At 43.9% G+C, this 14,682-nt stretch overlaps 1 protein-coding gene across 5 annotated transcripts in view; it reads right to left on the bottom strand.

Moving 5' to 3' along the window:
• arhgef10lb (Rho guanine nucleotide exchange factor (GEF) 10-like b) overlaps positions 1-13,780 on the bottom strand; it is a 99,250-nt gene extending 85,470 nt beyond the window's left edge. For 2 of the 5 annotated variants that reach the window (XM_063208421.1, XM_063208418.1), the window contains exons 1-6: positions 13,376-13,780; positions 8,957-9,014; positions 5,070-5,381; positions 3,277-3,304; positions 2,151-2,218; positions 662-727 (exon numbers count right to left, since the gene is read on the bottom strand). In XM_063208421.1, the coding sequence (XP_063064491.1) occupies positions 662-727; positions 2,151-2,218; positions 3,277-3,304; positions 5,070-5,381; positions 8,957-8,987 (505 nt within the window). In that variant the 5' untranslated portion in view covers positions 8,988-9,014; positions 13,376-13,780. Of the gene's footprint in view, positions 1-661; positions 728-2,150; positions 2,219-3,276; positions 3,305-5,069; positions 5,382-8,104; positions 8,174-8,956; positions 9,015-9,231; positions 9,489-13,375 lie in introns of those variants that run through there. The other 3 variants (XM_063208417.1, XM_063208420.1, XM_063208419.1) reach the window with 3 other exon arrangements.
• Positions 13,781-14,682: the final 902 nt, after the last annotated feature.

Genomic DNA, 14,682 nt, shown 5'->3' on the forward strand with positions numbered 1-14,682 from the left:
CTCCCACCGACCAGGGGCCCCCGATTGGTCAAAGGGGAGAAAACAATTTTTGCTGAATTGCAGATGCAATGTTGAAATTTAAATATTCATTTGTTGTTAATACTCTTGGCTCTAGTTGGAAATCGTGATATATAGCTCGAAATTATGACACTGTTTCTGTAAATGTTTTTTTATCATTTCTTTTTTACTGGGGGGCCTATCACAACCTGTAGCCTCGGGGCCCCAGGCCATCTTAATCCGGCCCTGTACTCCACACTCCACTTGGGGTGTACAGCGTTTGCTTGCGATGAGGTAATACAATGTCTGTATTTGATTATCCGGTGCAGTATGTTAGGATTTGCTGTTACCAGGCTGATCTGACCAAGTGGGGATTTTTTGTGTGTGCAAGTGCTCTTTCTATGAGTCAGAGAGTAAAAATTTCCAGTAAGACACCCCTCACAGCGTGATTTCAAGCGAGTAGAGTCAAAAGTTGAGAGACGGAGAGAGGGAGAGAGAGAGAGAGAGAAAGACAGAAATAGACAGAGACAGAGAAAGAAGCAAGAGAGACAAAGACAGAGAAAAGAGTGAAGATTTAAGAGAGGTAATATGATTGAAGGAAATAGAGAGAGTCAGAGGGAGAATGAGAAAGATGGCGATGAGTTTCACCGTTCCTTCTACAGACCTGTCAGAGCCTGAGGGCGGTCAGCCTTTTTAAGGACTGGGGTGTAGTAACACTCAGGCTGTGAACCTGTGGTTGCCACAACAACAACAAAGCCACAGTGAGATATCACCAAGGCCGCCCACTAAGGCCACATGAAAAATATTCACTTCTTCACAATGTGCACTGCCCTACAAAGGCAAAGTGCAGAAACATTTGACATATTTTGTCCAAATTGAACAGAAATAGACTGAAAGTGGTCTTAGTAACACGTGCTTTATCATGTGACAACGCCTTGTGGTCCAAATGTGTTCCGTTTAATACTATATGTCAAATTTATAGGAGCTGAAATATCCAACCTAATAACAGGACTTTGAATGCCTTTTTGTCCGTTTCAATGTTACTGCACTGTACCTTTGTAGGCCAGTATAGTAGAAGCAATTCCACACAGTAAATTCTGCAGTGCTCATTTAACACTTAGAGAGTTGATTTGACATCATTTGGACTCAAATGAACTCTCTAAGTGTTGAAGTAACACCGCAACATTTACTGTGCATGCACATATTTCCATGAGACTTTCCAGGTGTTTCTATAGCTGGACCTTGCAAGGAGCAATCATGGGGCAGTGAAGAAAACATGGCACCAAACCAGGTTACACAGTGGATCTACCACATTAGGCACAGTGTAATAACCAGTGTAACAGTATTTAATACCATGTAATACCAGTGTAACACCACGTACCAATTTTGTACTTACATCTAGGGTTAGAGTTAGGGTTAGGGTTAGAGTTAGGGTTAGGGTTGGTACATATTACACTGGTATTAAATGTTGTTATTCTGGTTATTGCACTGTACCTAATGTGGTAGATCCACTGTAATAGTGAACCATTCAAATAAAGTGTTACCCAAAACGAACTCAGTGGGTTCTACTATGGTGGATCGTATAGAGAACAAACAAGTGTCTATGACAGTGATTTTCAACCTATGGGCCGGGGCCCACTGGTGGGCCCTGAAGGTATTCCAAGTGGGCCTTGACATCATTTTCTACAAATTATTATCATATTTTGGTGTGTGTTACTATTGATTTATTTGAGTTTTATTCTTTATTGGGTCAGAAATGGGCCCTGAACATTTGTGACAAATTCGAGTGGGTTCCACGTTGGAAAAGGTTTGGAACCCCTGGTCTATGACATTAACGAGTAGGCACAACTATCTTTAGACATCTTTGTTTTTATCTGACATTGTGCTCCACTTCCATTACTGTGGTGGTGTCTGTTTGAGTTTGCAAGTTTGAATCATCTATTTTAAGCCCACTGGTGGCCACATTCCTGAGAGCATTTTTCAACAGAGCAGATAAAATGGCAGTTGGAGTTGGAGTTGTAAGTGTTGCACATACAGGTGCTTGGGAAAGCACTGGTCCAAGAAATAAGTTAATAAGAGTAAATAAGGGATAGTCAATGTTCATAGGGCTAGAATAAAATAAAAATGTTTATAATACATAAATAAAATAGTACCTTCATAGATGTTATTTGCCTTCCAGGTGGTCTCTGTCTCCTCTGATTCTTTTGGTTCCACAGAGCTTCTACAGACAAACAAAGCAGAAGGTCTCATTTGGATTGGCAGGTGGTGTAAAGGACCTAACTTTAAAATATACTGAAAGCCTAAAAAACCTTTTTTTTTCAACTTTTCTAACGACAGATGCTGAGGCACTCAAGGTTGCAATTTTTTTTTACTTTTTTATTTGGCTACAATGCCTACGCGTTTCGGCCCTTATGGCCTTCTTCAGGGCGTATCGATACGCCCTGAAGAAGGCCATAAGGGCCGAAACGCGTAGGCATTGTAGCCAAATAAAAAAGTAAAAAAATTGCAACCTTGAGTGCCTCAGCATCTGTCTTCCTGGACCAAGTTTGAGAGCCCCTACACTGATGAGCACCAAGGAAAAAAGGTGAAGACCCAGAAGCACTCCAATTACCTGCTTGTGTTTAAGACTTTTCTAACGACCCTGTTACCCCTATGTAATTCCTCAACACCTGCAGGGTCGCAGATTCTATCCTCACTCTTGCCCATACCATGGCAGAAGTGCCCTTGAGCAAGACACCTATCCCCAAACTGCCCCAGGGACTGCAATCAATTACTCTGTAATATTTATTGCTTTGGATAAAACTGGCAGCTACCCTAACTGTAATGTAAAGTCTACTGTCACTGTTATTATTGTCTAATTATTGTAATGTCTACATTCTATATATCTTATCTTTCTGTCTACATGTTACATATTAAATGTTAAATGTTCAATGTTCAATGTCAAATGTTCATTTGCACTGTACTTAGTATTAATCACTTATGGTTACCAGTCCATCACAGTTACCTGTCCTGACACATTATGTCAGTCTGTAAAATGTCAGTCTTGTCTATGTCTATGTCTTGTCATGGTATAAAGAGAAAACATCATTTGATTGTCCTTGTATGACTTGTGCATATGAAGAAAGTGACAATAAAAACTGACTTGACTTGACTTGACATGTAACTGCCTCAAATGCCTTCCCTCTACCCCTCCCAATCCACCCAAAACGTGTGACTCAGCTGAATGTGAATGACCTGAACAAGAAAGATTCAGAATAAAATAAGCCATAAGACACCTACCCATCCGGAGACTCTCTGGCCACCATATCTGTGGAATTGATACAAAAAACATGCTTAAAAACAGGCCTACTGTACGTGCACTGAGAAAAACTCAACAAGAACAGACAAATACACCGATGAGAGAAGACAGTATAGTACTTCAATGGTGTGCCTGTGAAATGGGACATGTGCCAGATGTGTGCGGAGAGGGGGTGGATGGCGTGTATATTTTTCCCAGCCCAGCCGTTTTTGTGTGGAGGAGTTCACACACACCCAGACTCTTAAATACGCTGTAAGTGGTATACTGCCGTCTATAACTTGAGATCCAGGCCCTGTTTTATGAGTGACGGCGTTGAAAGAGTCTAGCACTTTGCGCAGACATTATTAATCAAAGACAAAGTTGAGCTGCATGTAGAAACATAACAGGCTTAATGGCTATGACACACAACTATGTGGTTCCCACAAAACAAAACAGCACTATACAGGCGTCTGTTGACGAGAGTAAAGAAGGTTTGTATCTGTTTCTCTCTCTCCCTCTGCCTCTCTGTCTCTGTCTCTGTCTCTGTCTCTCTCTCTCTCTCTCTCTCTCTCTCTCTCTCTCTCTCTCTGTCTCTGTCTCTGTCTCTCTCTCTCTCTCTCTCTCTCTCTCTCTCTCTCTCTCTCTCTCAATGTAAAAACAGCAAGAACACAGTGTGAGACAATGTGAGAGACATCTTGCCTGGCCAATGCCACAAAAGGCAATAGTTCCTGAGTTACCTCATTCAATTATGAGCGAAATTGGGTCGAGGTCCAGGTTACCACCGCTGACCTCTCACCGACTACCTTCTTGGCAATAACAATCAAATCTACCTCCAAGACTCTGATCTTTTAAGATTGACTATGTAGCCTCAAAACACACATCATTCCTCCAGTGGAATGATGCAATAGTCATTGAAAATCCTTTGCTACCACATTACACAGAGCCTTTAGTAATAGTACATCACAACTTGGTCATTGAACTTTTGGTGTCATCAAGTTTATGACAGCAGCCATGTCTTAACAGACATTAAGAGGGGACAGGGGTTGTTTCGTCTGTCACCCCTTTAAAAAACAGCTTTATGTTATTCATATGCATGCAGCCGCTTTAGATACTTCTATCATTATTTATCTTATTTCTCTTTCTCAAGCACATGAGTGCCTGACCTAGGGTGCATTTCTCAACAACATCGTTGCTGGAAACTTACTTGGTTGCAATGCAATTTTCCATTGGACACATAGTAAGTTGCCAACTCGTTCGCAAGGATGGGTTCTAGAAACAGGGTCCTGATTAGGGCTGCGCAATATATCGAAAATATAATCGAAATCACGATATCAAGAGTGACGATATGCGTATCACGAAAATGACTTTATTATCGCAAACAAGTAAAACATTTCTGTGCAGTCCAATCACTTGCTGAATGTCAACAAATGTGCAAGAAGCCTGCCATGACCAAAGCCACGCCCCCCACAGAGACCGACAAATTAGTGACAAGAAAAACACTCGGCTATATTTCTAAAGATCGTTTAAATATCGTTTATCGTTTAAATATAGGTATTGCATGCTGTAATCGAGTATCATTTTTTTTCTCATATCGTGCAGCCCTTGTCCTGATGACCAGAGGCGATTCTAGGGTCAGGTGGGGCCCCAAGCGAAAATGCAAAAGAATGAACATTTGAACCAAAATCACCACTACTGTATTAGAGTATGGGCTATCATTAACCATCTAGGGGCTTGGGGGCCCCAAGCGGCTGCCTGCCTTGCCTGGTGGCAAGATGCGCCTCTGCTGATGACTCACCTGGGTTGTTGAGGTGGTCCTCATGGACCATGGAGGTCCCGGCCCTGGACAGTGGGTTGGGCAGCACCGGGTTCTGGAACGTGCTCAGGACCACCGTTGGCTTGGAGGCCCCTGCTGCTGCTGCTGCTGCTGCTGCGGCAGCGTCATCCACGCATGAGTAGTATTCTCCGCCCACCTCAGAGCTCTTTGAGGCCTGGCCGCCATCTTCATCGGAGTCGTCAAACTCAAACTTCTCTCCGTACTCCTCTTCTTCATCATCGTCATCCTCCAGCTGGTGCTGATGCATTGGAGGCAATCTGATAGACATGGAGTCTGGAAAATAAAGAAAGAAAAAAGGGTATCAGAATTGATGGTATGGCATACAGTTCAATTCATTTTCCTTGATATTTCAAATCTCATTTGACTTGAGTCATGGGACTAATGGGAGTTGAAATATCAAGAAAAATGGATGGAACTATGAGCTATTGGAACTACGAGCTATGGAACTATGAGGAGAGATGAGGACAGCAGCTAATGTGTTATATTTCCTAGTTCCTACTTCGTCTTCATTCAACATATAACACCAGGGGTAAAGAAAATAAGCCAGAAAATAAATCCCTGTCACATATTCAGGAAACCAGCATTTGAACAGACCACAACTGATGAAGCTCTGTGGATGAGGATGACCATCAATCAAGCTCAAAGAAGGAAATACATGACCTTGATAAATGAGAATCTGAATGAGAATGAGAATCTCTCTCCCTCTCTCTAACACACCCACACCCACACACACACACACACACACACCGCCCGCACCCGCACACAGACACACACACACCTGCGCCCGCGCGCGCGCGCGCACACACACACACACACACACACACACACACACACACACACACACACACACACACACACACACACACACACACACACACACACACACACACACACACACACACACACACACACACACACACACACTTTTACTTTCTAGCAAAACAGAATTTCCACTTTCACTGAAACTTTTGGTAGAGTTTCATTTCCTTCATATGAAATGACATGATACGCATAATAATCTGTGTGCACTTTCAACCACACATCCCACACTTGTGCGGGTTCAACCACATAACAAAGCCACAGACAGGCCCACAGACAAAACAACAAAATGTCAAAACTGAATTGTGAGCATTGTGTGAGGAGGATGTGTGATATTTTAGGCAAGAACACAATGCACTGAAGCAGTGCGTGCTGAACAACAGGCACACTCACCCTCACGAAGCCACAAAGTAACCTTTCATTTCCAGAGCACAACGCGTACATCTATCAGCCATATTGTTTCTATCTTTCTTTGTTTCTTGTTTCACATTTTGAGGATCGTGGAAAAGTTTTGCTAGGCCCATTATCACATCATTTTTAGCACAATAACCAGATTTATTGAATAGCGAATTACAATAAAGCACGACAGAAAAAAAGTACAATCATCATTTATCATAACTATTCCCACATCCCTTGATAAATAAACTTACTGATTTATGACAGTGGAAACGTTTAAGTGCCAATGGCAGCTGGCACGATCACTACCCCCAAAACACATATCCCAAAGCAGCCCCTCATCTTTTATGGACACATATACGCACCTCAATTGAGCATCTGTTACAATCAACCTATTTGTCAAAGGATGTATGAATAGTTGTGATAAATGGTTATGGCTTTTTTTCCCATTACACAGTATTAAATCAATGATTGATTTATGATGGCGGAAACGTTTAACTGCTGATCTGATGGCAGTTGGCACCATCACTACCACCAAAGCAGATATAGGCCTATCCCAAAGCAACCATCATCAGCCATCGTCTGTCATGAACACACATACTCACCTCACCTCACCTAAACATCTGTCACAACAGGGGAAGTGGAAACGCTGCTATAAACCACCACGGTCCACCACGCATTATCCATCCAAAACAAACACCGTCACTCCCCCCGCCATTACTTCACACATCACGACAGCTTTCGCTGCCGATAACTAGAAGAACAATAAGTAGGTAGGATAAGATTAGCGAGGGCTTCCACGGCAGTGCCGCGGCTAAGGTTGAGAAATGGATTACGCCCTCTTAGGCATGTGACCATCTGGCCTTTGGAAAAGTCTTCTACGGTGTTTTGTGTGTGTGTGTGTGTGTGTGTGTGTGGGTTTGACCTCTGTAAATGTGCTGCCTTTTTCTGCCCTCTGTGAAAAATGTTACTATGTCACATGAATGATGACATGATCTTATCATCATTGATGTGACCTTTCACCACATAAAAGTGAATTGCTCTGCAGCAGCAAGTGGGTCTAACTCTGGATTGGTCCTAAACCTGTTGGTGTGGTAAAATAAAAGTGCTGTCAAAAAGCACTGCTGAAACTCAACAACTTCCCCTGCTCCCTCAGAATCTCTGCCCACCCTTCAGCCTCTCTCTCTCTCTCTCTCTCTCTCTCTCTCTCTCTGTCTCTGTCTCTGTCTATCTCTCTCTCTCTCTCTCTCTCTCTCTCTCTCTCTCTCTCTCTCTCTCTCTCTCTCTCTCTCTCTCTGTCTCTGTCTCTCTGTCTCTGTCTATCTCTCTCTCTCTCTCTCTCTCTCTCTCTCTCTCTCTCTCTCTCTCTCTCTCTCTCTAAGGCCTTGTTTACAAGTATGTGGATATCTTGTTATCCATTTCAGTGTAAACACAGCATGTGGATAAAAAATTAAAACGCCATTGTGACAGGTGTGTTTTAACTTCCTAAAACGGTTGTTTTCAAACCCAGAATTTAAAGAGATTTCTAAAATTCTGTTTACGTGTAAATGAAAGGCCCAAACTGATGCGCCTACAACAGAAAAACATATACGACAAAACAGGGTCTTATTCTCTGTCTCTCTCACACAGACACACAGACACAGACACACTAACACACTCTCTCTCTCTCTCTTGTGTGCGTTTGTGTGTCACCATGCTAAGCTAACGCTACAGCAAAAACAAACAAACAAACACATAAACGCAGCTATGCCATTCCCTAAAAACAACCCAACCGCATTTACCTTGTCTGTGGTCCTCTTTGGAATCGTTAATGCAAAAGAATGACAACAAATCCGTTTTGTTGGGGTGGATCTTCATGGACATCATAGTTTATCCCCACAGCGGTAGCACTATACTATGCATGAACCTACACCTCCAACCTTCGCCTCTACACTGTCAAGAGTGCATGTGAGAGGATAACAACAGTCTACTGTACTGTACAGTCAAGTTAACGCTCTCAGTGTCGCTCTGACAACCCAGCATATGGCCCTCCGTCTGGACTAGCATGCAGCGCGCACATGGTCAGCCCAGCAGGGATTAAGGGGTTAACGCCATGCGAAAGGTAAGGTCAGGTTGTGCAGGGATGCTTGGGCGGCCTGCTGACCTCGACTGCAGCAGTGCCCACGCTTGACCTTGGCACGGCCACTGGATACAGATGGCGCTCAGTCAGAACAGCCTGGCTTGGCAGCAGCCACACCTGTTTATGTTCGGGCACAATGACTGGCACATTTTTCTATTCTCGGATCCACCGAGTGCCAGTCGCCCTTAACTGACAGACTGGGCATCTCAGTTAACTATGACAGTTGATGTTCCAGCACCACTTGCCCATGATGGTACAGTATATTTGCATGTCAATGTACCATATACATGGTTAGGTTGTATAAAAAATACCTTAATTATATTATATTTGTGTCTTTTTTTCATTTTGAGATCCCTTTAGTTAACTGTAGATATTACATTAGACTGCTAGGCCTATATTTTATATCCAAAGAATAAAATAATGAGACAAAACAGTTCCTATACACTATACAGTAGGCTATATGTCATTAGTCTGTTGTTGAATGTTGATAAATAAATGGGCAATGATTCCTCACCTTGGATTGGAGTGGACTGAAGAGAGGCCATCTTGTCAAATCATTCACATCCGTCACACTGGAAAATACAGAATCGACACAATAAAACGGAATTAAACATTGTGAATTGTGAATTCTGTACAGTAGTGCAGTCCGACTGTAAACTTAAATTTCCACCTGTTACCACAAGTAAACAAATTAATAAAGAGAGAAAGAAAGAAACAAATAACATACAACAAGGGAAAGTTAAAAAAAAAAACAGAAACAGATGGAACAAAGCCATAAATCGCCATCACCATCTTCTTCCCCATATCCTGCCCCTGCTGTGCTACGCTGCTGAGCATACCAGTCAGGAAGGAAAGGTATGGAGCTGTCCTAGAGAATCACGCTGATTCACAGGGAAACGCATCGCAGGCAGAGAGGCAGGCAAGCAGGCAGGCAGACAGGCAGACGGGCAGGCAGACAGACAGAAAGGCAGACAGAAAGGCAGGCAGTCTGGCATGGTGCAGGCAGGCAGACAGAGAGTCAGTCAGGCAGACAGGCAGACAGGCAGGCAGACAGACAGACAGACAGGCAGGTAGGCAGACAGGCAGGCAGGCAGACAGGCAGGCAGACAGGCAGGCAGGCAGGCATGCTGCGAGACATACAGGCAGGCAGGAAGGCAGGCAAGCAGGGAGGCAGGCAGACAGGTAGTTAGGCAGGCAGGCAGACAGGCAGGCAGTAGAGTCACTCACTCGTCCATCAGGGGAAGTGTGCATGTGAGCATGTGAAATTCCTCAGCAGTATGGGGCATATCCAGGCATGCCTGTGTAACCCGGTTGCGGAGCGGTGTGGTGTACACACTCACTCACTGCACTCTCACCACTTCTAAGCATTACTTGTGCAATCATCATAGAGAGGTGCAATGCACTGGCAAAAACAGAAGGACTACTAATCCCTCAAGAATTACAACAACAGTACCTCTGGTGCTGGTGGTGGTGGTGTGTGTGTGTGTGTGTGTGTGTGTGTGTGTGTGTGTGTGTGTGTGTGTGTGTGTGTGTGTGTGTGTGTGTGTGTGTGTGTGTGTGTGTGTGTGTGTGTGTGTGTGTGTGTGTGTGAGAGAGAGAGAGAGAGAGAGAGAGAGAGAGAGAGCGAGAGAGAGAGAGACGCTCAAAGGGCCCATTCTATCTTATGACAGAGTAACATTCACTAATGAACAAACACGCCTCACACAACACAGACAACTACTCATGCAGCCAAAACAATACAAACAACAACAAAAAAAACCTAAATGACAAAACAATAAACAATTCAAATCAGCCAATCAAGGTTCAGCAACAAAACAACAAATTCTGCTTTGGAAATGAAACTAATTATTCAAATATCTCCATTTTGGGAAATATGTCAAACTTTTAATTTGCAGCCACTCGAATGTCTTCCATGCCTGAGGCATGGAAGTGTCAACTCGGGCAGGTGGCACTGCTCTTGACCCTGTCCTGTCCTTGTGCACTACACTACAGCATGGCACAGCCTCATCACCAGGGCTGGACTGGGGGAGAAATAGGGCACGGGCACTTTTGGCTTAAAGAAGCCCCTCATAATTAGTGGCGCAGAACTGACTCAGTGGTGGGCAACGCACCCTCGTGGGCCCTACACCCTCATGGGCCCCGCACCCTCGTGGGCCCCTATTTTCAGAAATGTAAAAAATACTGAATTTTATTTTGTTTCTCATTTCTGAAAATAGGGGCCCACGAGGGTGCTGGGTCCACCGGGAAATGCCCGCTAGATGGTCAGTCCAGCCCTGATCATGAATAATTCAAGAGATCTACAGGCGGCCCGCTCGCTCGCCACTGGCCGATGGCTCAGAGGGGAACAGGGGCACAGGCGGGCAAACAGAGGAAGAATAGACAATAGCTTGCAAAGAGGGTATACGGGCGGGAGCATACGGTAAGTCAGAAAATGAACAAACAGCGGAGGGATTGTTACTGTAGCCAGGCACAACAATCACGCCATAAGCTGAGCGCAAGGCCCTAAATTCACTTATTTCATCCCCAGCCAAAACAGCTAGTAGATGTTAATCTCACTAGCCATACACGTACTCACTAATGAGTCAAAGTGGCTAGTAGGGTGGTCTTTTCTACCAGCTAAACGGAAATTTCACCAGCATTTGGCCAGTTGGTTGATGTTAATTTAGAGCCCTGGCTGAGAGTATTGTAGGATCTAAGAACTTTGACAGAGTCTGAATCCTCTTCCGTCTCCTCCGCACCACATCCTGGGCTAGACCGCACTTCATGGCTTTAGGGATTCAGGTTTTGGGATGGTTTCACTCAGGCTTGTTAATAGAACACATTAATATGAGCAAAATCACATGTGCATAACTTGGATGAGGTCAAACACACACACACACACACACACACACACACACACACACACACACACACACACACACACACACACACACACACACACACACACACACACACACACACACACACACACACACGGCATAAGCACTGGGAGTGGTGATAGGGTATCCATCATTATCACTACAGTCAGGCCTTTCTTTACTTGACTCTCTTCCATTCTTTTCAGCTCTCTTCTTGCTTCCTTTCCCTCTTTCTTTCCCTTTCCCTCCTCTCTCTCTCTCTCTCTCTCTCTCTCTCTCTCTCACTCTCTCTCTCTCTCTCTCTCCCTCTCTCCCTCCCTCTCTATGTCGCCTCAACATATGGGTGGCCTTCTGGGTCCCATTAATTTGCATAAACCATTCATCAATATTCTAGTTAGAACATAAGCCATTGTATTCACACACATACAGTATGGAGGTATTTTCATTGGCAACTGTGTATATGGCAAAAAGGAAGCGATCAAATCCACATTATGCAAAAACACTGTGCCCATTTCCTTGTCAGTCAGTCAGTCAGTCAGTCAGTCAGGTACTCAGTCAGTCGTGATCCAATTGTTAGTTTAGGGCCTCGTGATAAGGTATCTAATAGTGGCCGCCGGCGCCGGTGTGCCAACATGACCTACCCCAAACCCTGCACAGTCAATTCTGTAGTGCTCATTTAACACTTAGAGAGTTGATTTGACATAATTTAGACTTAAATGAACTCTATAAGTGTTGAATTAACACCGCAACATTTACTGTGTGGGCATACAGTATAGCTAGGCTATTAATTCACATGGGCAAGACAAAAGCTTGTTGGCAAGAGTTGAACTCTATCAAGAATGCAAAGAAAGTAAACCTAGCACCTATGGTTTCTGGTCTACACAGACAGGGCAAGGCGTTCTCGTGAACTGCACTCCAAGTGTGTGACTAAGTGTTGAAACGAATTCAAGTGTCACTATGGGCGTGAGTCAGAGAGCTGATACATCTGTGTACAGTACTGCACGTTCACACAGATTTGTGTTGCTGAGTTTACCCACTCTTTTCCCAGACTGTCCCCTACACACACACACACACACACACACACACACACACACACACACACACACACACACACACACACACACACACACACACACACACACACACACACACACACACACACACACACACACACACACACGCTAAGCCTTGCACGTGTCCCACAACACCCTGGCCATAGACCAGACAATTAATGAGTTACAAGAATCATTAGTAGTTAACATGGCAGTGCCCTCATTTCTGATTGGCTAAATGGATACACCATAGTATCAGGCAACGACAATGACAACACTAAACAACACTTTGTAACGACCCAAACAACAATGATCCAGGAAGAGAAACTGGCATCTCCCAATTTCTACAATCAAAAGAGATTACGAATGATGCAAATGATTTCACCAGCCAAAAAAAGTATTGTTAATGACAAATTATTTCTTCATTGAATCACTCATGCTAGCTCCATCAGATCACCTGGCTGCTTAGACTTAGATGGCCGTCATGATATAAGAGCTTAGCTGTTAAATGACCCGAAGACGCCGACTAAGTCAGTGAACTGTGAATGTCTCCCAATCCCAAAACTAGAGGTCATCGTCGCCACGGTGACTAATCTGACAACAAATGGCCCACAGTCACAGACACAGACTACACACACTCAAGAGTCTGGCAGAGCTCCTCTCTCCCTTTACTGACTTACTAACCACACAAAGACGAAACCTAATAGTAGTAGTAGTAGTAGTAGTAGTAGTAGCAGCAGCAGTAGTAGTGTAGTAATTGTTCCTTTTATACACCCTGTCTTCCTTCCAAAAAATCTCCAAGCCACATTGCGGTAAGAGGTCCAGGCTTTGTTGCGGCGTGCATGCTGAATCTGACTGACAGGCAGCCAGCCAGCAGATATAGGCGAGACCAAAGCAGAGCAGAGCAGAACAGAGCAGACAAGACAATAGACTACTGCCCACCTACTGCTAATAGCCCACACAATGCCGTGAGTGACAGCCAGATCACAGCAGAGCGGAGCAGAGTAAAGCAAATTAGCTTACGCCTTCTTTCACGCGGTAGACTCCCATGCGTCCATGCATCCATCCAGGGGGGTTCTCCCAGGAAGTCCCACTCCTCTCCACTCCGCAAGCTGAGCTGTCAGCCGTGTCTCCACCCAGGAGCTACTCCCATCCTTACGCACTGCAGCCTCTCTCTCTCTCTCTTTCTCTCTCTCTCTGGTCCTTTTTCTCCTCCCTCTCTCTGTGTCTTTCTCCCTTTCTGTCTCTGTCTCTCTGTCTCTCTCTGTCTCTCTGTCTCTCTCTCTCTCTCTCTCTCTCTCAAACACACACACACACTCGTGCACACATACACTTGAGGGTTGAGGTCCTGGACTTAATAGATAGAGCTGTTTACTTTCTCATAACAGCAAAGAAAGCTCCAGAGATCTGGCAGCACTCAGGTCTGTCTGTCACTCCAGGGAGAGGAAACTCTCTCTCTCTCACACACACACACACACACACACTTTCTTTCGTTCTTACTCTCCCTCCCTCTATTTTTTGACCCATCCTTCTCTCCTAGTTTCCTTCTCCCTCCCCTTAGACACATACACATCGCATGAAAAGCCAGCCCACACCATCCCATAGAAATGTATGAATCCCCCGGCAGCCAATAAGGGAGCTTCAGGCTGGAGAGTACCCACCAATCACGGCACAGGAAAATCCAGAGATATTAATTTTCAACACAGGAAGGAAGGGACACACAGGAAACGAGTTACATGTGGAGGGAAAAGTAAAAGGGAAATGTATTTATAATATTGACTGACACTGATATTTAAGTTGGCTAAATGAAAAATGAAACTACTAGGCCTACTATTAGGCTACTACTATACTAAAGGCTACTAGCCCACAACTACTAAATAATAATAACAACAACAACAACAACAATAATAATAATAATAATAATAATAATAATAATAATAATAATAATAATAATAATAATAATAATAATAATAATAATAATAATAATAAGCTAATAATAATAATAGCCTAATAATACATCAAAGTCACAAACTTGCCACATTATTCAAGTCTCCTATCCTGAAGACTTTTGAATACTTTGTAAATCCCCTGTCAATGTCAGGTACATTTAGTAAAATGCAAATTTCTTATCAAGGACAGAAAGAAAGCTGAACAAGTAGAAGGCATAAACTTACTAGCCTATTAAGCATATTTGAGAGAGAGAGAGAGAGAGAGAGAGAGAGAGAGAGAGAGAGAGAGAGAGAGAGAGAGAGAGAGAGAGAGAGAGAGAGAGAGAGAGAGAGAGAGAGAGAGAGAGAGAGAGAGAGAGAGATAGAAGACATACCTGGCCC

This window comes from Engraulis encrasicolus, chromosome 10 (assembly GCF_034702125.1).
Source record: "Engraulis encrasicolus isolate BLACKSEA-1 chromosome 10, IST_EnEncr_1.0, whole genome shotgun sequence".
NCBI lineage: Eukaryota > Metazoa > Chordata > Actinopteri > Clupeiformes > Engraulidae > Engraulis > Engraulis encrasicolus.